General features: G+C 44.0%; 1 protein-coding gene across 13 annotated transcripts in view; it reads right to left on the reverse strand.

The window, feature by feature from the left end:
• The window catches only part of RIMBP2 (RIMS binding protein 2), a 440,277-nt gene that overhangs the window by 377,152 nt on the left and 39,815 nt on the right, over positions 1-23,310 (reverse strand). For 12 of the 13 annotated variants that reach the window (XM_038762556.1, XM_038762559.1, XM_038762555.1 and 9 more), the window contains exons 3-4: positions 17,885-18,094; positions 14,109-14,243 (exon numbers count right to left, since the gene is read on the reverse strand). In XM_038762556.1, coding sequence (XP_038618484.1) covers positions 14,109-14,243; positions 17,885-18,094 — 345 coding nt within the window. The remainder of the gene's footprint in view (positions 1-14,108; positions 14,244-17,884; positions 18,095-23,310) is intronic. The other variant, XM_038762562.1, reaches the window with a different exon arrangement.

Here is a 23,310-nt window from a genome sequence, read left to right on the forward strand (position 1 = left end):
ATGGGAACTGGGAACTTACCTGCCCATAGCCCACCACTAACACTTCCTCTGTTCCACAGAGTGGTCAGAGAATCACATACCTCCAGGAACCAGCCCTAGCATTTCCTCTTAAGAACAAAAACAGCAAGTCTTTGGAGAACGGACCAATCTTAACTCTCCTTTTCCTGACTGCGCTGTGATCTTTGCAGCAATAGGTAAGAAATTCTTTAAAGAGGAACTATAGATAAATCAGGGCCAATTATGAAATGGTGATTACTGCAGATCGACTGCCCCGCTATTAACAGTAGCCCAGTTGGTTTTTAGCCAAATCTGGGTCATCGCATAATGTGGGGAGATCACGCGGTTTTGAGTTTTAGATCAAACTGAAAGTCCACAGCAGTGAACAGCTGCCCAACTTGCTATCTGGTCTGTGACCCGGTCACACCACAGACACCACTTCCCCCTTTTAGAGCAGTATGCTGCCCACCAGTGTCATAATATGCCTGTCCCTGTTTGGGGAAGAGATTCTGTGCCTCTATGATGCAGCTTTGACCATCAAAATTGCATATTTAATCATCATCATCATCATCAATCGTATTTATTGAGCACTTACTATGTGCAGAGCACTGTACTAAGCGCTTGGGAAGTACAAATTGGCAACATATAGAGACAGTCCCTACCCAACAGTGGGCTCACAGTCTAAAAGATGTCTAATCAACATCAAATGTGCAGGTGGGACCATAACCTGCCAAGCTCTTACCTCCTTCCCTTCCCCACAGCACCTGTATATATGTATATATGTTTATACATATTTATTACTCTATTTATTTATTTATTTTACTTGTACATATCTATTCTATTTATTTTATTTTGTTAGTATGTTTGGTTTTGTTCTCTGTCTCCCCCTTTTAGACTGTGAGCCCACTGTTGGGTAGGGACTGTCTCTATATGTTGCCAACTTGCACTTCCCAAGTGCTTAGTACAGTGCTCTGCACGCAGTAAGCACTCAATAAATACGATTGATGATGATGATGATGATCTCACGCACCACTTCCATTCAATTGTATTCATTGAGCGCTTACTGTGTGCAGGGCACTGTACTAAGCGCTTGGGAGGTACAAGTTGGCAACATATAGAGACGGTCCCTACCCAACAGCGGGCTCACAGTCTAGAAGTAGCACTTCACAGTTTTGCTAAGTGCTACCCATGAGGAAAATGGATGACCTAGGATACCCAAATTGAAAATGTAGACAGAAAAAGCACTGTAAGAATGCAGTCACATGCACGCTCAAATAAGGCAACCTCACTCAGGGTCGCACCTGTAGAGTATCAATCAATCAATCATATTTATTGAGCGTTTACTGTGTGCAGAGCACTGTACTAAGCACTTGGGAAGTATAAGTTGTCAACATATAGAGACGGTCCCTACCCAACAGTGGGCTCACAGTCTAAAAATATCTAAAAAGTATCCAGTACTCTACCAGTCATGACTACAGGAGGGAGAGTCAAGCAGAGGCATATCCATTCCATTCCTAGCTTGGGCAGTGGCTAGTGAGTGGAACGCATTCTCCTATGTCAAAACTCACCTGTGCTGGGCAGCAGCAGCATGGGAAAGAGTTGAGGGCAGGGACTCGTTTAGTGCACGGAAGGAGGCAATGTTAAACCACTTCCATATTTTTACCAAGAAAAGTCTACGGATACACTACCAGACGACTGTAGATGAAAGTGGGGCATTCCGGGAAAGATGTGTCTGTGGCATCGCTCTGGGTCGGACACAACTCAACAGCACGAGACAACAGCATACATGCATGCTGGGAGACAACTATACCAGGAGGATCAGGCTGACATAGTGCAATGTCAATTAATATTTATTACTCTATTTATTTATTTTACTTGTACATATCTATTCTATTTATTTTATTTTGTTAGTATGTTTGGTTTTGTTCTCCGTCTCCCCCTTTTAGACTGTGAGCCCACTGTTGGGTAGGGACTGTCTCTATATGTTGCCAATTTGTACTTCCCAAGCGCTTAGTACAGTGCTGTGCACATAGTAAGCGCTCAATAAATACGATTAATGATGATGATGATCAGGCTGACATAGTGCAATGTCAATTAATATTTATTACTCTATTTTATTTATTTATTTATTTTACTTGTACATATCTATTCTATTTATTTTATTTTGTTGGTATGTTTGGTTTTGTTCTCCATCTTCCCCTTTTAGACTGTGAGCCCACTGTTGGGTAGGGACTGTCTCTATATGTTGCCAATTTGTACTTCCCAAGCGCTTAGTACAGTGCTCTGCACATAGTAAGCGCTCAATAAATACGATTGATGATGATGATGATCAGGCTGACATAGTGCAATGTCAATTAATATTTATTACTCTATTTATTTATTTTACTTGTACATATCTATTCTATTCATTTTATTTTGTTAGTATGTTTGGTTTTGTTCTCTGTCTCCCCCTTTTAGACTGTGAGCCCACTGTTGGGTAGGGACTCTCTCTATATGTTGCCAACTTGTACTTCCCAAGCGCTTAGTACAGTGCTCTGCACACAGGAAGCGCTCAAGAAATACGATTGATGATAATTAATGGTATCTATTGAGCACTTTGTTCAGGGCACTGAACTGTGCACTTAGGAGAGTGCAAAACAGTTGGTAGATGTGATCCCTGCCCTCCAGAAGCTTACAGTCTAACAAACTTACTTACAGTCTAACGGCAATCGGGGAAGGAGAGGTCCTTTTTGAGCAGACAATTCTAGAGGCAAAAGCAAAGAGAGACCCAAACTTTGCAAACAGAGCAGCACAATAATAATAATAATAATGGCATTTATTAAGCGCTTACTATGTGCAAAGCACTGTTGTAAGCACTGGGGAGGTTACAAGGTGATCAGGTTGTCCCACGGGGGGGCTTACAGGCTTCATCCCCATTTTACAGATGAGGGAACTGAGGCTCAGAGAAGTGAAGTGACTTGCCCAAAGTCACACAGCTGACAATTGGTGGAGCCGGGATTCGAACCTCTGACTTTGGACTCCAAAGCCCGTGCTCTTTCCACTGAGCCACGCTGCTTCTCTGCTTCTTCACAACAGGGACAGTGTGTGTGTGTGTGTGTGTGTTTGTGCACATGCACACACGCACACAGTGGTCTAGACGGTTGGTCCTCTATCAGTCCTTTTAGCCTCATCTATATCTGGGGGCATCATCAGGGTCTTATCACTGAATGCAAATGACTGCATCATTCCTATTCAGATTTAGATACCTGAATGCACCAGGAGTAGAAGGAGCACTAGTGATGATGCCGTCATAAACTTAGATCAGCATCATAGACCGACCTTTAGACTATAAGCTCACTGTGGGCAGGGAACGTGACTACCAATATTAATAATAATAATGATGGCATTTGTTAAGCGCTTACTAGGTGTCAAGCAGTGTTCAAGGCGCTGGGATAGATACAAGGTGATCAGGTTGTCCCACGTGGGGCTCCCAGTCTTAATCCCCGTTTTACAGATGAGGCAACTGAGGCGCAGAGAAGTGAAGTGACTTGCCCAAAGTCACACAGAAGACAAGTGGCAGAGCCGGGATTAGAACCCACGACCTCTGACTCCCAAGCCCAGGCTCTTTCCACTAAGCCACGCCACTTCTCTGCTATATTATTATATTGTACTCTCCCCATCATGTAGCACAGTGCTCTGCACATAGTAAACACTCAATAAATCTGAATGATTAATCATTATCAATTCAAAATGAAATAATACAATGTAAAAAATAGACAATCTATCAAAATGTCAGGTATATGAGACAAATTTCTCTGACAAAAAGGTTTATGAACACTATGAACCATATGTGAACCCCACATGGGACAACCTGATCACTTTGTATCCCCCCCAGCGCTTAGAACAGTGCTTTGTACATAGTAAGCGCTTAACAAATGCCAATATTATTATTATTATTATATATGTTTGTACATATTTATTACTTTTTTTAGACTGTGAGCCCACTGTTGGGTAGGGACTGTCTCTATATGTTGCCAATTTGTACTTCCCAAGCGCTTAGTACAGTGCTCTGCACATAGTAAGCGCTCAATAAATACGATTGATGATGATGATGAACACTATAGGAGGAATTGACAGTAGTTCCAGAAAAAAACTACTGTAAAATCCCCCTTCTGGCTGAAGGAGTTTCTAAACACTGACCTGTAAAAGAAAACTTAGGACAAAAAACTGTCTTCACTGTAGGAAGCCAAGCTTTTAAAAAAAGACCATTAACCTTTTTCTCACGCTTGTTTTTCATCAGTTCTATATATCACCATAGCGACTGCTCTGTAATCAGTGTGTTTCATTTTTAAACACTCAAGGAGTAATAGTAGTTCCCTGTATTTATAAAGGACCTTCCCCAGAGTAGCCCAAAGCCCTTTCCAGACATGATCCAATTAATCCTCACAACCTCCTGACACAAAATGGGTATTTTGATCACCATAGTGTAGCAATAGAAGAATCACAGAAACACAGCTGAAATCTGAAGTCCCAAATAGCATTCATCTGCCAAGGCCTAGGTGACCTTCGGCAAATCACTTCATCACTAACAATTATAACAACTGTGGTATTTGTTTAGCACTTAGTATGTGCCAAGCACTGTACTAAGTGCTGGGCTAGACACAATATAAGCAGAAAATAATAATAATGGCATTTGTTAAGCGCTTACTATATGCAAGCACTGTTCTAAGCGCTAGGGAGGATACAAGGTGATCAGGTTGTCCCATGTGGGTCTTAACCCCCATTTTACAGATGAGGTAACTGACACAATCCCTGTCCCATACAGGGCTCGCAGTCAAATTAGGAGGGAGAATGGATATTGTCTCCCCATTTTACATATGAGGAAACTGAGGACCCAAAAAGTTAAGCGGCAGCTCAAAGTCACACAGCAGGGAAAATGGTGGGCCTAGGATTAGAACATGTGGCTCCCATGCCCAAGGGGAGGCCAGCATGCTAGTCCCTCCTCACCAATTCACAATCACTGATCAATCACCTCGTGATTAGACTTCGTTCTCTACCCGCCCACAGGAGACCCAGTTGAGCAAAACTTGTTTGCTGGGAGAGGAATAGTATACCTTGTTAAGCAAAAACACCAGCTGTAGCCTGAGATATGGACAGTGGTTTGTGGTAATCCTGAGAGTTGGAAAGTTTGAGGTTTCTGCCCCTGGTCTGACCATCTTCCGTGTGGCTAGGAAACTTCAGGACTTTAGGCAATATTTTAGAGGCCATGACTGGAATAGCCCACTGTTGGGTAGGGACTGTCTCTATATGTTGCCGACTTGTACTTCCCAAGCGCTTGGTACAGTGCTCTGCACACAGTAAGCGCTCAATAAATACGATTGATTGATTGATTGAAAGATGTTTACTTTCTTGGGACCTTCGCCTGAAGGGCCTATATTTGGTTCGCTTCCTGGCTTCCACTCCCCAGCAGAAGTCTGGTCCTTTTTGCTTGATCGTTTGGCCCACGGGTCCTAAAGGGTCCCTTCCCCCAGCCCTGCTCATTGGGTGATTCATTAGGGCTATTTGAGAATGGAGAATATGATGGAGGCATCTTCTAACTCCAAGGAATACAGGGGAAGCTTTTCTGAGAAAAACTGATGCAGAGGTAAGGCCTCTTAGCCCAGTGTCAGTCTGGGAGCAGAGGGAAAAGTCCTCTCTGAGCACACAATTTCTTTCTGTTGGACCTGTAAGTAACTTCTCCCTCCTGAGAACTTGAGAGGCTCCCCTTGCCTTTCCCTCTAAGATATGCAGCATATAGCTATCATTCTATTTATTCTGATTATTTCGACACCTGTCTACATGTTTTGTTTTGTTGTCTGTCTCCCCCTTCTAGACTGTGAGCCCGTTGTTGGGTAGAGACCATCTCTATATGTTGCCAACTTGTACTTCCCAAGCGCTTAGTACAGTGCTCTGCACACAGTAAGCGCTCAATAAATACGATTGAATGAATGCATGAATGAATGAGAAACAGACTTGTTGCCTATGCCTAGACAAAAAGGAGTGACACCAAACAGCAGAAGTAAAATTTCCCAGTGGCAGTCACCTTTATTCACTGCTTATCTGTGTGTGTGTGTGTGTGTGTGTGTGTGTGTGTGTGTGTGCGTGTGTGGTTGTGTGCTCGTGTATGTGTCGGGGGAGGGGGGTTGTCTGTGTGGATATAAAAAGAAAACACACATGCATAATGGACAGTCTGTGCTTCCAACACCACATCTTCACAACCATATAAATCAACCTGTTTTTCAATTAGGATCTCTGTAGGTAAATGATTTGTTATTTCTCCCCAGCGCTTGGAACAGTGCTTTGCACATGGTGAGCGCTTAATAAATGCCATCATTATCATTATTGTATCCTCCCCAGTGCTTAGGGCAGTGCTTTGCACATAGTGAGCGCTTAACAAATACCAAAATTATTATTATTATTATCCGGCGGGGGTGGGGGATGTCTCTCTGTGCATCACAGTCATTCATTCAGCTGTATTTATTAAGCGCTTACTCTAGTTCCGGCTCTGCCACTTGTCGGCTGTGTGACTTTGGGCAAGTCATTTAACTTCTCTGTGCCTCAGTTACCTCATCTGTAAAATGGGGATTAATATTGTGAGCCCCCCGTGGGACAACCTGATCACCTTGTAACCTCCCCAGCGCTTAGAACAGTGCTTTGCACATAGTAAGCGCTTAATAAATGCCATCATTATTATTATTATTTAGACAATGGCAGGTTTTGACAATTATTTATGGATACAAATTGCCATTTTGTGGTTTTAAAACATTACAGACCAGCCACTGCCCAAAAATATTTTCCTCTGGCTCCAAGGAACCACCATGTGGCCAGGCCCTCAATTTCAAATTCCTGTTTTCTGCCAAGAAACCCTCCACTACAGGCTAGTTTGCCTTCCTCCATACCACCGTGACATATAAATGAACTATGTGCAGCCCAGCTTGGGCCAGGTAAAACAAAAAAGAAGGAAAACCTTGCATCCCCAATTGGGGACTCGGCAGGAGCACGGGTCAATATCACTTTCAGTCTGTAATGAGCTTTGAGCGGGAAGTTGAAGAGTGGAAGGGAAAATCTGGCAGAAGGTAAGGAAGGGGAGGGTCTCATTTAATCAACCTGGCACATCTTCTATTTATGTCTCCTGAAACGCTTTGTTCAATATAAATGGAAGTTAGTAAGCATGGCTAAGATCAAAACAGTCAGGAGTACCTCTATCGGGCTAGCTGGTTGCTTTTCCTTCTTCCATAGTCTGCAGAACCAAGTCATCCAGGTCTGCGTGCACTGTATCTATCCCAGTGTTTAGTACAGTACTTGGGTCATAGTAAGCACTTAAATATCACAATTTTTATTTTATTATTATTATTATTAGCCTGAGGAAGAGAAGAGTTTAAAATGCCTTCTCCACTCCACCCACCCTCTCCAACACCAAATACTTCTTTATATGCTGCCAACACTTAGCTGATGATAATAATAATATGTAATTTTCCAGGTAATAGAAGTAAAAGTGAAAATCCCTGTGGAATATGAAGGGATTTTATCCAGCACTGTTGAAAATCTGAATTTCCATTTTACATGGTCTCTCTTTTTCATTGCGTTGCTTGATCAGAGCTTTTGTGCCGGTCCCTTAAGGTGCTTTTTTCTCTCCTCACTGAAGGAAATTATTTGTACTTATAATTTGTGTGTGTGTTTGGTGGGGCGAGGCGGGAAGGTGGAAAGGCGTTTTGCTTTCCCCATTCATTTGCCTGGAGCCACAATGGAGACGTTTTGGAAGTGAATGATCCCCTGGCATTTTTGTTGCCTATATTTAATTATAAGACCTATTATTTTTCATATCTAAATGCAGTGTGCACAAAGACACAGCAAAAAACAACTCACTCAAGCTTGCTTTCCTATCCCTGCCTTCTAAATTACCTATCTTAGCACTCCAAGCCAAAAGCATGGACAGTATGTATTTGTCCAGGGTAGGGGGAATTACCAGTTTAGTACAAGACCCTTTTCTGGATTTTTTTTAAATCTTTCATTAAAATACAATGAGGTGATTTTAACGAGTATATGCCAGGAAGAATTGACTTTCCATGAAGACGTGCAGCCGGAACCTTGGCAAACTCAGAACCAAAATACAACTTCGGTTAGGTAAAGACTGTATAGTTCTCCCTTGGGGTTTGTATCTCCTAGTGAAATGGATTAGCGTGGGTTTTCCTGGCTGTTATTACACACATACACACACTGTCGGGGAACACCTGCCTCCACACATTTATTATTCAACTTGGGGTCTTAAGTGTGTGAGGCATACTCTGCCTGCGCTAGCCTTCTGCGAGCTCCCTTCTTAAGTCAAAATGAGCTATGAATCAGACTACCAACCAGCGGTACTATTTTGGACCCCTCGAAGGAGTAATTACTATGAGCCGGGTAGACTAGGGCGCAGAAAGGTTGATCTCCGGAATGATTTGTAGCATCGTTTTCCAACACGACGTTGGAAAACACTATCCAGTATGGTGACTAACTTTCCCTAGAGGAGTCCTTCTGGAAAAGGGGAAGGAACACACACACCCAGCATAACCACAGTCACCACTAAAAATTGAGCATCATCAATCCCGTCTGCCACCGTCCCGTTACCCGTGAAACCATCAAAGTGGGTGGAAAACGACATCCATCACGGGGAGGGAGAAGGAGGATGGGGAATAATCTAGCAAGGTTGAGTCCCTTCACCTACTGCTCTCCCGCATATCCCACTTTCTCTCCCATCCCTCCCCTCTGGCTTGGAATCACCACTTGGACCAAAATCCTGAAGGGCAGCGGACTGAAGGACTGCATAATAAAGTTTGCCCGGCTGGGAGAAGAGTTCTGGCTGCAGTATCGCCGTCGCCAAAAGGAGATTTTCTGCGCTAGGCATGTTGGAAAACAGGACGGCTGTTTTGAAGGGGGAAAAGGGGGAAAAAAATGAAAAAAAAAATCTCAGCATACCTTGGAAGCAAGTGATTCCGCTGATCGGGAGGCTCAGTGCTGAAATGACTGCAGTCTACTGGGTCAAATTACAACCTGGGAGACAGAGAGAGAAGGCAGCCACAGCAGCATTGGGGTGTCTGCCCTGCTCGGCTTCTGCTAAAAATGATTCATTAGTTGTCTGCAAGCAGGCAGGGCCAAAGACAGAGAGAGACAGGGAGGAGGGAGGGCGAGCCAAGCATCATCAGCCATGCAGCAGCAGCTGCCAGAGCCTATGAAAAGGCAGCGTTCCAACCTACAACCACACAGTCGCACGTCCACAAACACACAAACACACACACAAAGATGGCTTTCCCCTCTTTTTCCCCATTTCCCCTTCACCTGGTGCCAGTCCTGCCGCCGTCTCACAGGGGCAGGGGCGAAGATGCCCAGAGCTCTTAGCCCTGCGGCCGCAGGAGGTCTTTGGGGATGAAATGATGTTACTTTCCCGTAGGGCGATCACAGGACCTGCTCCGCCGGTCCCCTGTGGCCTGCCGGGATGAGCCAATCAACTGGAAATGGAGCTGTGGGGGTCTTATTTATTCCCCCCCCGCCCCATCCCCAACTCCCCCGCGCTCTCTGCCCAATGGAAAGCTGAGAAACTCAAATGCAGCCGGGTATTAAAAGAGATTACCTGGCCCATCCCAAGATGCTTTTCTCCTCCTCCTTCTCCTCCTCCCTGCCTGTTTCTCTTCTTCCTCCCCCTCCACCCCTTAAAGTAGAAAACACAAACTGCACCTCTGAAACCTTCTTTCGCCCCCCAAACTTCAGGCCATCATCATCCGGGCATTAGCTGCCTAGCAACTGAGAAGGACTGGGGGAGAAGACAACAGGGAAAACACACACACACACCCCCCACCCCCTTCATGCACACTTTCACTAACCAGGTTAAAAAATCCCCTTAACTGTTACTTAAAGTCATGACTAATCTAGTCTATGAGGAATAAACTCATGCCCAAATATACCCTAATGGAACAATAAGAGATCCTATTTAAGGTTAATTGCCCATACGATATACACACATGTATTTAGCGAAGCCATCATTAGCCGTCTTCCAGCCGTTAACTATGCAAAGAAAAAAATCACCTCATCCCTAGATTCTTTACTGAATGCCATACTTCTTCAATGGGCAATGTCACTTTATGAATATCTTCAACAATCAAATGTTCAGTGTGTGGGTTACACCCTCAGAATAATAATAATCATAAGTAATAATAGTAATTGTGGCATTTTTTAAACACTTGGCATGTACCAAGCACTGTGCTAAGCAATGGGGTGGAAACAAAAAGGTCAGACAAGTCCCTGATCCACACACGGGAAGCAGCGTGGCCAAGTGGATAAAGCATGGGCCTAGGAATTAGAAGGATCTGGGTTCTAATCCCGGTTCTACCACTTGTCTGCTGTGGGACCTTGAGCAAGTCACTTAACTTCTCTGGGCCTCAGTTGCCTCATCTGTAAAATGGGGATTAAGGATGTGCACTTCATATGGGACACGGATTGTGTCCAAACTGATTAGCCTGTATCTACCCTAGCACCTCATAGAGTTTCTGGAACCTACTAATCTCTTAACAAATACCATAAAAAATGGGATTCACAGCTTAAGTAGAAGGGAGAAAAGGCATTTTATCTCAATTTTTACAGGTGGAGAATCTGACATACAGAGAAGTCAGATATAATAATAATAATAATTATAGTATTTGTCAAGCAAGCACTTACTATGTGCCAGGCACTGTACTAAGCACTGGGGTGGATACAAGTAAATCGGGTTGGACACCATCCCTGTCCCACATGGGACTCACAGTCTCAATCCCATTTTACAGAAGAGAAGTGAAGTGACTGGCCCAAGGTCACACAGCAGACAAGTGGTGGAGCTGAAATTAGAACCCATGTCTTTCTTTCCCTTCAAAGCCCTACTGAGAGCTCACCTCCTCCAGGAGGCCTTCCCAGGCTGAGCCTCCTCCTCTCCCTCCCCAACCCCCCTGCCTTACCTCCTTCCCCTCCCCACAGCACCTGTATATATGTTTGTACATATTTATTACTCTATTTTATTTGTACATATTTATTCTATTTATTTTATTTTAATATGTTTTGTTTTGTTCTCTGTCTCCCCTTCTAGACTGTGAGCCCACTATTGGGTAGGGACCGTCTCTATATGTTGCCAACTTGTACTTTCCAAGCGCTTAGTACAGTGCTCTGCACACAGTAAGTGCTCAATAAATACGATTGAATGAATGAATGATGCCCAGGCAATGCTCTATCCACTAAGCCACGCCGCTTCCCTAAACTAAATCCCATTTCCCAGAACGTGGTGGATCAAAGCTGCTCCCATGTATACTCTTCCATGGTCACAAAAAATTCTCTCCCATTACCGAGGGTCACCGCGTGCACATGATCCATGTATGTTGGGCTGGGGAGAAAAGCTACTCTCCCGCACTCTCCGAACCCGCCATCACCTCCAAGACAAGCACTATGGTAATTGTCACCTTCCTTCCCACCACCGAGATCCCTGAACACACCAGGCCAAGAAGAAAAGCTGCTCCCACGTGCCCTCAGACTCTTACATCACCACCACCACTTTGAGCCTATTTTGTGTATTGGTCCGAGTTGTGCTTTAATGTTTCATCAACGTGTCTGTCTCCAGTCCCTTCTCACTTAAACTCTTAGTCCCTTCCTACCCCACAAGTGATAGGGACCATGTCTAATTCTTACCTATGAATTCCCTCCCTGCATTTAGTACAGTGTCCTTGCATACAGCACAAGCTTAATCAACACTATTACTACTATTGCCATCTTTCAGCCTTTTCCCCAAGATAGGTGCTCAGACTAGCACATGGCATTTGACTTCTGTTGATCAAATCCTCAGCTTGGCTCCGAAGGTGTTCAACCTCAGTGGTTTTAAATATCACCTTCCAGATTTTGACTTTACTATATTTTTCTGTGATTTCCCCCCTCCCCACCCCTGTCCTACTGCATATATATGCTATTAGTTAAATCCCAATCTTCATGATCTCAACTGGGAGTCTGGTTCAGCTAAGGTCTTAGTTCCACATCTTCCTTGATTAGTCCAAAATATAAAACAGCTGATTTGGATCCTTGTTTATACAGCAACCTTGGCCCCAATTTTGGCCATCTGAAAAAAAGTCTCAGTGATGTGCCTTTACAGTGCAAGACTTTTTTTTAAGTAACCAAGATGTAGATGAAGCCCCCTGTTCTCAAAAAGGATGGGAATTTGTTCCAAAAAGTGGAAAGGAGTCACATGGGGGGTTTTTTTGTGAGCTACGCAAGACTAGCTTCAATTTAGAAAGCAAAAGCAAATTCGTCGGCTGCTTAATGTACACAATTTATCTTTTGACAGGAATAACCCACACATTACAACATTACTATGAACTTGACTATTGAGACCCTAAACACTGCCATAAATAATTTACTGTTTGTTTATCCGGTCCTGAGCGAGACACCAAATACGCCCTGGATAGCAAGTTGCTTTATTGCCAAAGAATTAAAGTTTTCCCACTCTACACACAAAAGTCAAACAGGGAAGCTTCCATTTGGAAAGGTTAACAAAGAAAACTCCATTTCTGAGGCAGCAATATTTGAAGATGAGGCATTAAAATGGAATTGAGGCAGGTAACAATATCAGCTTACACATAGGCAGCATGATTTAGTTGAGGGTCCGTAGGAATTTTTACAAAGCTTACCTGGTTCCTTCTCTCTCTCCTTCATAAAATGGGTACCTAAGGCTTATTTTGTGACAAGTGAACTTGCAGGATCAGAGGTTAACATGTGCAGCTTTCTAGTGAAGCTGAGGCAGAAAACTCACAATACCAATTTGGTCCCTCTAACCCTTCTTTAGTTCAAGAATTACAACGTTTACCCATGACTGCCTGCCAGTCTCAGGAAAACTGAGAAATATGCCTCAACCTAATGACCACCCACTCTCTCTGCCTCCAACTTCATCCCCAGGCTCTTTTCATTTATGCCACTTTCAAGGACCTGAATAAATGATTAAGCAGTCTGTATTCTTTCGATTCATTCAACCTTCAACTACAGGGGCAGGGATCATTTCGATCAACTCTACTGTATTTACTTTCCCAAACAGTTAGTTCAGTGCTCTGCCCACAGTAAACCCTCAAATACCATTGATTGATTGATCAATGATTATATTTTGATCTGTTTTCATCTCTGTCTCTTCTCCTCAGCTTCTCCTGTTTCCTGGTTCCTCATTCTTTTCTTTTCCCCCTCCAACTTCCTAAGGCTTGTTTGGTTGCTGTTGCTTTTTGGTTGTCTGTACCTCCTTCCCTTGCCCACAGCACCTGTATGTATGTATATATGTTTGTACATATTTATTACTCTATTTATTTATTTATTTTACTTGTTCATATCTATTCTATTTATTTTATTTTGTTAGTATGTTTGGTTTTGTTCTCTGTCTCCCCCTTTTAGACTGTGAGCCCACTGTTGGGTAGGGACTGTCTCTATATGTTGCCAACTTGTACTTCCCAAGCGCTTAATACAGTGTTCCGCACACAGTAAGCGCTCAATAAATATGATTGATTGATTGATTGATTGATAAATGGCATTTGTTAAGTGCTTGCTATATGCCAGTCACTGTACCAAGCACTGGGGTAGATACAAGATAGGTTGGGCACAGTTCATGGGGCTCACAATCTTAATCCCCATTTTACAGATGAGGTTATTGAGGCACAGAAAAGTTGTGACTTCCCCACGGTCAACACAGTAGACAAGTGGAAGAGCGGGATTAGAACCCCGGTCCTTCTGACTCCGAGGCCCATACTCAAACCACTAGGCCGAGCTGCTTCTCGGAAACCATTCTCAGTTTTCCTAGGCAATCCTTTTTACCCTTCAGTGAGAGCTCCATCCTCCTGAGAGAGGTCTTTCTTAACAGTACATAGCATCTTTGTAGTCCTGAGTAGAAGACTGAGAAATCCCACTCCAGCCCATGCACAGAATTTTTCCTCAAGAGAATTTCCTCCAATCACTCAGGCAGTTGACAATATTCTTATTACAAATTCTCCTTGCTCCTTTTGTTTCTTTTTTGGCATTGAAATGAGGGTGGTAGATGGGAAAAACAAAAATGGATGCACAGTCAAGGGGCTTACCTTGTCAGCAGGCAGAAGGAACGTGGGGCTTCTGCTGGAAACCAAAGCTACCTGCCTCTGTAGCCACAGTAGCTCCTTCTGAGACTGTCTCAGCAACCGCTCGACATCACTTGGCTTCTGACCCACCAGCCCTTCCTGCATCAGAAAAACATTCTTCCTAAGCAATCAATTCTTAAGTGTCTGGCGGTGGGGACAGGAACATATGGATCACTGCTGGCTTCCATGCTAGTTGGAGGAAACCGATCTATATTTCTATGCAAATATCAATGAGTGGAAACGTTTCCCATCACAAACAGATGCAATTTAGTCTATTTCTGCCTGGTAAGCAGTCTCTGCCTCCACCTCCAGCACAAGAGGCAATATTAAAAAAGGGGCTGGGGGGAGGGAGAAGGGAGAGAGAAGGGGGGAGAGGGAGAGAGAGAGGGAGAGAGACAGACAGACAGACATATTAGCCCTGGCTGGATAGTTTCTATGGGCTGGAGTACTGCAGTTAGTGACTTCTAGTCAGAGATTGCTGCCATCTAGAAAGTCAATCCCTTCTAGACTGTGAGCTCATTGTGAGCAGGGAATGTGCCTGCTTGTTGTTATATGGTACTCTCCCAAGCACATAGTACAGTGCTTTGCACACAGTAAGTACTCAGTGAATATGACTGAATGGAGTGGGGGAAGCGGACATTAATATAAAGAAATGTTACGAATATGTACATAAGTGCTGTGGGACTGGGAAGGGGAAGAACAAAAGAAGCCAAGTCAGGGTGATGCAGAAGGAAGTGGGAGAAGTGGAAAGGGGGTGACTAGACAGGGAAGGCCTCCTGGAGATGGGCCTTCAATAAGGCTTTAAAAGGGGGAGAGCAATTGTCTGTCAGATTTGAGGCGAGAGGGCATTCCAGGCCAGAGGCAGGACGTGGGCGAGGGGTTGGCAGTGAGATAGGCGAGATCGAGGTACAGTGAGAAGGTTAGCACTAGAGGAGTGAAGTTTGTGGGCTGGGTTGAGGTAGAAGAGTAGTGAGGAGAGGTAGGAGGGGGCAAGATGATAGAGTGTTTTAAAGCCAATGGTGAGGAGATTTTGTTTGATGAGGAGGTGGATGGGCAACCGCTGGAGTTTTTTGAGGAGTCGGGGACGTGTCCTGAATGTTTCTGTAGAAAAATGATCCAGGCAGTGGAGTGAAGTATGGACTTGAGTGGAGAGTGGCAGGAGGCTGGGAGGTCAGCAGGGAGGCTGATACAGTAATCCAGGCAGGATAGGACAAGTGATTGTATTAAGAGATTAAAATAAGAAGTTAGAACTACCCTCTCTGTCTCATCTCTCCTCTTTTCTTACTGACAGGGCAGATGGGGAGGGTAGCAGGCAGTTCTTTTATAGTGTTAGGGTTGGTTTTGTTTTGCCACTTTTAGTGACTGAATAAGGGAGTGAAAATATTTGCAGAGAGGAATAAAGGAAACAAAATACACTTCATGGACTAGTTCCCATGTTTTAACAGTTCTTGTACATAATGTTCAAGTATACAAGTCACAGAAATCTTCTTTTTTTCAGTTTATCATTATTTTGCTTACAATGCCTGTTTTTTCTTTTTCCCATGAGAGTCAATTGAGCGCTTACTGTGTGCAGAGCACTGTACTAAGCACTTGGGAGAGTACAACATAACAGACACATTCCGTGTCCACAATAAGCTTACAGTCTAGAGGGGGAGACAGACATTAATATTAATGCTATGGGGATTTTTACAGCACTTGGGAACCTTTTCAGGGATTTATAAAATCACTGTCCCAAAGACAAAGGGCAGGATATTCAATCCGCACCTGTGTGATGCTGATTGAAGGCTGAGTTTGACCACCCAGTGCAACTTTCAAAACATCAGCTTTCATCTGCCAGTTACATTTGGGGGATTTTAAGACAAACAGCTATTTTGCTAATGAATGTTTAATGCTTTTCTCTTGTTTATAGAGAACTCCCTCCAAACGTTTGCAAATTGATGATTCATTAGTTCTCCTCTCCCAGTCAATCAATGGCATTTATTGAGCCCTGAAATGTGTGAGGAGCCCTGGTCTGAATGATTGGGAGGGTACAACAGTGAAGTTGATATGATCCCCACCCTCAAGGAGCTTACAGTCTAGCACGGAGGACAAACATTAAACTAAATTACAGTAATGAAAACTGAGACTAAAAATATGTACATAAAGGGGTAAAGGGATGGGGTAAGTACCTAAGTGCTTAAGAGGTATGGACTCAGGTGGACGGATAATAATGGCATTTATGAAGCACTTACTATATGCAAAGCACTGTTCTAAGCACTGGGGAAGTTACAAGGTGATCAGGTTGTCCCACATGGGGCTCACAGTCTTAATCCCCATTTTACAGACGAGGTAACTGAGGCACAGAGAAGTTAAATGACTTGCCCAAAGTCACACAGCTGACAGTTGGCGGAGCCAGGATTTGAACCCATGACCTCTGACTCCAAAGCCCGTGCTCTTTCCACTGATGGATGATGCAATAGGGAGGGAAAACAGGATGGGGAGTTGGGAGATTAATTGGGCTTCCTGGAGATGAAACTTCTGTCGGATTTTAAGAATGGGGAAAGCAGTGGTCTGCCAGATGTGAAGAGGAAAGGATTTTCAGGCCTGAGGGAGGACATGCCCAAGGGGTTGAGGGTGAGAGAGATGAGAGCGAGGCATAGTGAGTAGGTTGCTATTAGAGGAGCAAATTGTGTGGGCTGGGTTGTAGTGGGAAAGGAGTGAGGAAAAAATGGTGGGGAGAGAGAGCTGACTGTATGCCTTAAAACCCATGGTGAGAAGTTTCTGCCTGAGACAAAGATGGATGGGTAGAATGGTCTAGTGGGCAAACGACTTGTCCAAGGTCACACATATAGCTCCCGGCCTAAGTGAGAGGGAGAACAGGTATTTAATCCCCATTTTACAGAGGAAAAAACTGAGGCACAGAACTGTGAAGTAACTAGCCCACGGTCACACAACAGACAAGTTGATGAGCTGGGATTAGAAGCGAGCCATGTCTCCTGATTCTCGGGTCTTGGGTCTTTCCACTTGGTCGCACTGCTTCTCTAGGGGCAGCTGAGACAATTCAGTAAATACCACTGATTGATCTATAATTCTGCAGGAGTCAGTCTACTTTTGCACCTTCACAACACAAAGTGTCGGGCAGATATCTGGGGAGAAGCCTCCTCAGTGGAGAACGCCAAAGCTTCTGAAAACCTCCCTGACGTTGTCTCCTTTGGCCAGAGAGTTTTCAGACAGGAGAACCAACCTGGCAGGGGTGTATGGGAGTTTACAGTCTAGAGGGAGAGACGGACATTAAAATCAATTAAGGGTAAAGTTCAAAGTGCGTAAGTGACACCGAAGGGAGAGGGAGGGGGGAGAGAAGATGAAGGCTTAATTGGGTAGCACCTCTTGGTTGAGGATGTGATTTTAAAAAGGCTTTGGAAGTACGAAGAGTGGTGGTCTGTGTGGATGTACTAATAATCGTATTAATAATTGTGGTATCTGTTAAACGCTTCCCCACAGCACCTGTATATATGTATATATGTTTGTACATATTTATTACTCTATTTTACTTGTACATATCTATTCTATTTATTTTATTTTTTTAGTATGTTTGGTTTTGTTCTCTGTCTCCCCCTTTTAGACTGTGAGCCCACTGTTGGGTAGGGACCGTCTCTCTATGCTGCCGACTTGTACTTCCCAAGCGCTTAGTACAGTGCTGTGCACACAGTAAGTGCTCAATAAATATGATCGATTGATTGATTGATATGGGAGGTATTTACCCTGAGCGACTCGAGCCGGCCCTTGAGCTCCTCACACTCCATCCGCAGCAGTTTGATTTCCAGGTCCCTTGGAGCGAGGGGCTCCCTGGGTTGGCGCTGAAGCTGGCGGCCACTTTCATGGACAGAGTCACCTTTCTGCTTTGTAGGAGGCCTCTTAGGTCTGAGTTTCCTCTTTGGCCCAGTGAAGGGTAAGGATGAAGAGCAGCTCTCCTGCATTTAAACAAAGTGATTGGGAACGTCATTCTACCTTTGGCTCAACTGAAACATGATTTCATGTCGAACTCTAGGGAAGGTGTTGGGATGAACTGTTTTAACTCCTACTGGAGGTGAGGCTCTTCCATGCAGAAGCTATTTATATGGCTAAGATCGGGGACCTAATCCTATAATCCTGGTTCTGGGAAAATTCCCACTGGGAGACCACGCTAAGGTTTGTAGTTTCAACTTCATTACCCCAAACTGAACACTTTCCACATCTGTTTAATTATTCATATCCTGCAGATATATTTAAGATGTGACTAAGGCATAAAGTATATTTAAAAAACACTAGTAAGTGTGTCCATTATGCTGATAAATAAAGTATGAGCGGTGTGCTCACTCTCTCACTGACCCAAACACACTTGTAGCTCTACATTTCATTATGCCTGGGCCATTCCACCTGGTTTTTCTCTCTGGATCAACTGTAAAACTGAGACAGGTTCAAGCAAGGACCATGTTCCCAAAGAGAAAATGCCTCATAGTGATAATATTAATAATAATTTCATATTTGCTAAGCATTTACTGTGTGCACCGTATGCTCTGCACACAGTAAGTGCTCAATAAATATGATTGAATGAAAGAATGAACTGCTGGGATGGGAGAGGAGAGGAGGGTCTGGTAATTTGTGAAAATTGAGATTCCATCCCACATGGTAATGTCATACCATTTAATGACGTCTAATCCTGGCTCCGCCACTTGCCTGTGTGACCTTGAGAAAATCATTTAATTTCTCTGTGTCTCATTTTCCTCAAATGAAAATGGGGATCCAAAACCCTCTTCTCCCTCCTGCTTAAACACTGTCCCTGTCCCACGTGGGACTCACATTCTAACTCGACTGCCTTGTATCTATCCCAGGTCTTAGTACAGTGCCTGGCACACAATAAGCACTGAATACCCCAATTATTATGACGATGGACATCTAAGCAAGTTGCCCAAGCATTCATTGTGTTTCAGGGGAAACCAGGATAGGTTTCAGCTTCATTGCCAGTCCTCACCTGCATGCGTTTGGTGGTTTCCTGACTTTCACTCTCTGTTGCTGCTCCACTACTCTGTTTCACACATTCATATATCCAAAATGTGCCCAGGGACAGAAAAATCACAAGGGTCCTAAGAGTCAGGATGTGTATCTGGAAGACAACCTAGAGCTTGCTTCTCTCATTCTTATTCTATTTCTGTTTGATTTTTACTGATGTCTATGGAGGATTTCTCTGAACGGGTGGACACTTGGGTACTTCACACCATGCTCGGAGTGGTTACAACCACCTCGCCACACTCTTCTCCCTTCCTTCTGTGTCACCTACGCACTTGGGGTTGTACCCCCCAAACATTCTGATGCTCATCCCAACTCCAACACGCTTACGTACATCTCCTTATATTCTGTTGCTGCCCTCGTCCATCATTTATTTTAACGCTGTCTCCACTACACTGTAGTGTCCTTGAGGAAAGAGGGTGTATCTAACAACGCTATCATGTTCTCCCAAGCTCTGCACATGCACAATAAGTGCTCAGTAAATATCACTGATTCTTTATTCTCAAACTGTATTCTCTATTGCTCCCTCCTACTTGCATTTTCCCCCTCTGAGAGTTGCACCTGGAGAGTTTCCAGTCTCGGCTATGGGAGGGAGAGTCCAGCAGAGTCCTACCCGTTCCATTCCTAGCTTGGGCAGTGGCTAGCGAGTGGAAGGCAATCTGCTACAGGTCAAAACTCACCCATGCTGGGCAGCAGCGGCATAAAAAGAGAGTAGAGGGTGTAGACTTGAGTTTACTGCGTGGAAGACGGCAATGGTAAACCACTTCTGTATTTTTACCAAGAAAACTTTATGGATACACTACCAGAATGACTGTGGATGGAAAGCGAGGCGTTCTGAGAAAAGATCATCATCGTCATCAATCGTATTTATTGAGCGCTTACTATGTGCAGAGCACTGTACTAAGCGCTTGGGAAGTACAAATTGGCAACATATAGAGACAGTCCCCACCCAACAATGGGCTCACAGTCTAAAAGGGGAAGACAGAGAACAAAACCAAACATACTAACAAAATAAAATAAATAGAATAGATATGTACAAGTAAAATAAATAGAGTAATAAATATGTACAAACATATATACATATATGCAGGTGCTGTGGGGAAGGGAAGGAGGCAAGAAGGGGGGATGGAGAGGGGGACGAGGGGGAGAGGAAGGAAGGGGCTCAGTCTGGGAAGGCCTCCTGGAGGAGGTGAGCTCTCAGCAGGGCCTTGAAGGGAGGAAGAGAGCTAGCTTGGCGGATGGGCAGAGGGAGGGCATTCCAGGCCCGGGGGATGACGTGGGCCGGGGGTCGATGGCGGGACAGGCGAGAACGAGGTACGGTGAGGAGATTAGCGGCGGAGGAGTGGAGGGTGCGGGCTGGGCTGGAGAAGGAGAGAAGGGAGGTGAGGTAGGAGGGGCGAGGTGATGGACAGCCTTGAAGCCGAGGGTGATGTCGCTATGGGTTGGAAACGACTCGATAGCAATAAGACAAGACGTATTTTAGTACCTACCTCCCCTGCTAAATTGTAAGCTCCTTGAAGGCCATGATCGGACTGTAACCCCTTGTCTACCAATTCTATTGTACTTTCCCAAGTGCTTAGACCAATGCTCTGCACCCAATCACTGGTATTGACTGAACAATTACTATGTGCAGAGTACTGTACTATGCACTTGGGAGAGTACACTACTGCAGAGTTGGTGGACACATTAAGCACTCTAGACTGTGAGCTCGTTGTGGACAAAGAATGTGTCTGTTTGTTGTTGTATTGTACGCTCCCAAGCGCTTAGTACAGTGCTTTGCAGGCAGTAAGCGCTCAATAAATGCAATTGAATGAATGAATACAGACCATTGACTGATACTATTGCACTCTCTCAAACACTCAGTACAGTGCTGTGCTCGCAGGTGGTGTTTAATAAATATTGTTGATTGAATGGGTCTGCTTTGCTGTGGACTATTGATTTGCATTCTCCAAAGCACTTAGTATAATGCTCTGCAAACAATAAGCACTCTCTCTCTCTCTCTCTCTCTATATATATATATATATATGTCACTGATTGATTAAACCTCCCCTGCTAGACTGTGAATTATTTGAGGTCAAGGATTGTGTTTACCAACACTATCATACTTCCTCAGAGACTTAGAACTGTGCCCTGCACAGAGTAAATGTCTAATAAAAACTATTGATTGATTAGGAGCTAGGCAACTATATTGTCCTATAAGGAATTACAGGCAAACAAATTTTCTATCAAGGCTCTCCATTTTCTGCTGTAAGAATAAGGTGTCCTAATATACTAATCTTTAGGATTATGGGCCCCAATTAACTGTCTCTCAAAGGATGCACTGTTCTCAGCAAGATCCATTTTCAACTTTCTTAGCTCTGCATTTCAAACTAAAAGGCAGTTTGGGGATTTTTGCCTTGAACTACTAAAATAAAACACAAAGAAAATTGTCCCTGCGAACGTTTTGCTTGCTTTCCTGTTCAGGTTATTGAAAAAATGCACCTGCTGCTTTGGCAAACCTTCCACTGTTTATCTGTTCTCCAACTCCTCCTCCTCCACCCTTTTCTTGACTTTCAACCAGTGTCCTTTGTTCTATATTTACCTGAATTAGCTTATACAACGATCTCTTCCTGTGCCTTGTAAAGCAACAGGCACATTTTAGGTGTTTGGATTATAGCAATTTATTTTTTCACTTGACATTTATCCCCCAGTGGATTTCTCCAATCCCAGGACAACAACCATCCAGCGCTCAGAAAGAGATGCCTCCAATTCCACACAGATTACCAAACTAAATAAAAGAATATCAACCCATCACCTTCCCTTCCTCTTTATACCCAACACCCTACCTCATTCCCTGTCTTCAAAGCCCTACTATAATCACATCTCCTCGGGGAAGCCTTTCCAAACTAATCTCATCTCCCCACCCTATTTCCCTCTTTAAAAAAAAATGGTACTTGTTAAGCACTTACTATGTGCCAGGCATCGTACTAAACACTGGAGAGGATGCAAGATAATCAGGTTGAACACAGTCCATTTCCCACATGGGGCTCATAGTCTCGATCCCCGTTTCACAGATGAGGGAAACGAAGCACAAAAAGTTTAAGTGACTTGCCCAAGGCCATACAACAGATATGTGACAGAGCCAGGATTAGAACCCAGGTCCTCCAATTCCCGGGCCCCGTGCTCCATCCCCAAGCTGTTTGAAACCCACAAAACACTTTGGTACTCTCCCCCTCAGAGTTTATAATAATAATAATAATAATAATAATAATAATAATAATGAAGGCATTTATTAAGTGCTTACTATGTGCCAAGCACTGTTCTAAGCGCTGGGGAGGTTACAAGGTGATCGGGTTGTCCCACGGGGGGCTCACAGTCTTCGTCCCCATTTTACAGATGAAGTAACTGAGGCACAGAGAAGTGAAGTGACTTGCCCAAAGTCACACAGCTGACAGTTGGCAGAGCCGGGATTTGAACCCATGAACTCTGACTCCAAAACCCGGGTTATTTCCACTGAGCCACGCTGCTTCCTTCCAAGTTTACGTCCAACTTGATCACCTTGTAACCTCCCCAGCACTTAGAACAGTGCTTTGCACATCGTAAGCACTTCATAAATGCCATTATTATTATATCCTTATGCGCTGTTGCTTCTCTCCCCTGAAATGTATTTTATTGTTTCCCCAACTTGACTGTAAACTCCTTGAGGCCTCAGAATCTGTTTACCAACTCCACAGAGCTCTCCCAAGTGTTTAGCACCGTCCTCTGTACCCAGTTAGCACTCAAATACCTCTGGTTAGCTGATTGATTGAATATCACCCAAGGAGGAGGCTGATCCCAATATCATCAATGATATTTATTGAGCGCTGACTGTGTGCAGAGCACTATACTAGGCACTTGGGAGAGTCCAGTATAACAGAGTTGTTAGACACATTCCTTGCCCATCACCATCTAACAATCTAGAGGGGGAGATGGGCGTTAATACAAAGTTAAAATGTAATAGCTTGAAAAAAAATGGGCATCCTGTGGAACTCTCTCTTGACTCACCACCTTCGTCCAGGAAAAGCCTATCATTCAGAGATAAATAAAAGCTACAGCTATGTTGAATTTCCCCTCTTCATCTCTTATCTGATCTCCCTCGCAAGCAAAAATTGCCAGAACTCAA

Source organism: Tachyglossus aculeatus, chromosome 21 (genome assembly GCF_015852505.1).
Source record: "Tachyglossus aculeatus isolate mTacAcu1 chromosome 21, mTacAcu1.pri, whole genome shotgun sequence".
NCBI lineage: Eukaryota > Metazoa > Chordata > Mammalia > Monotremata > Tachyglossidae > Tachyglossus > Tachyglossus aculeatus.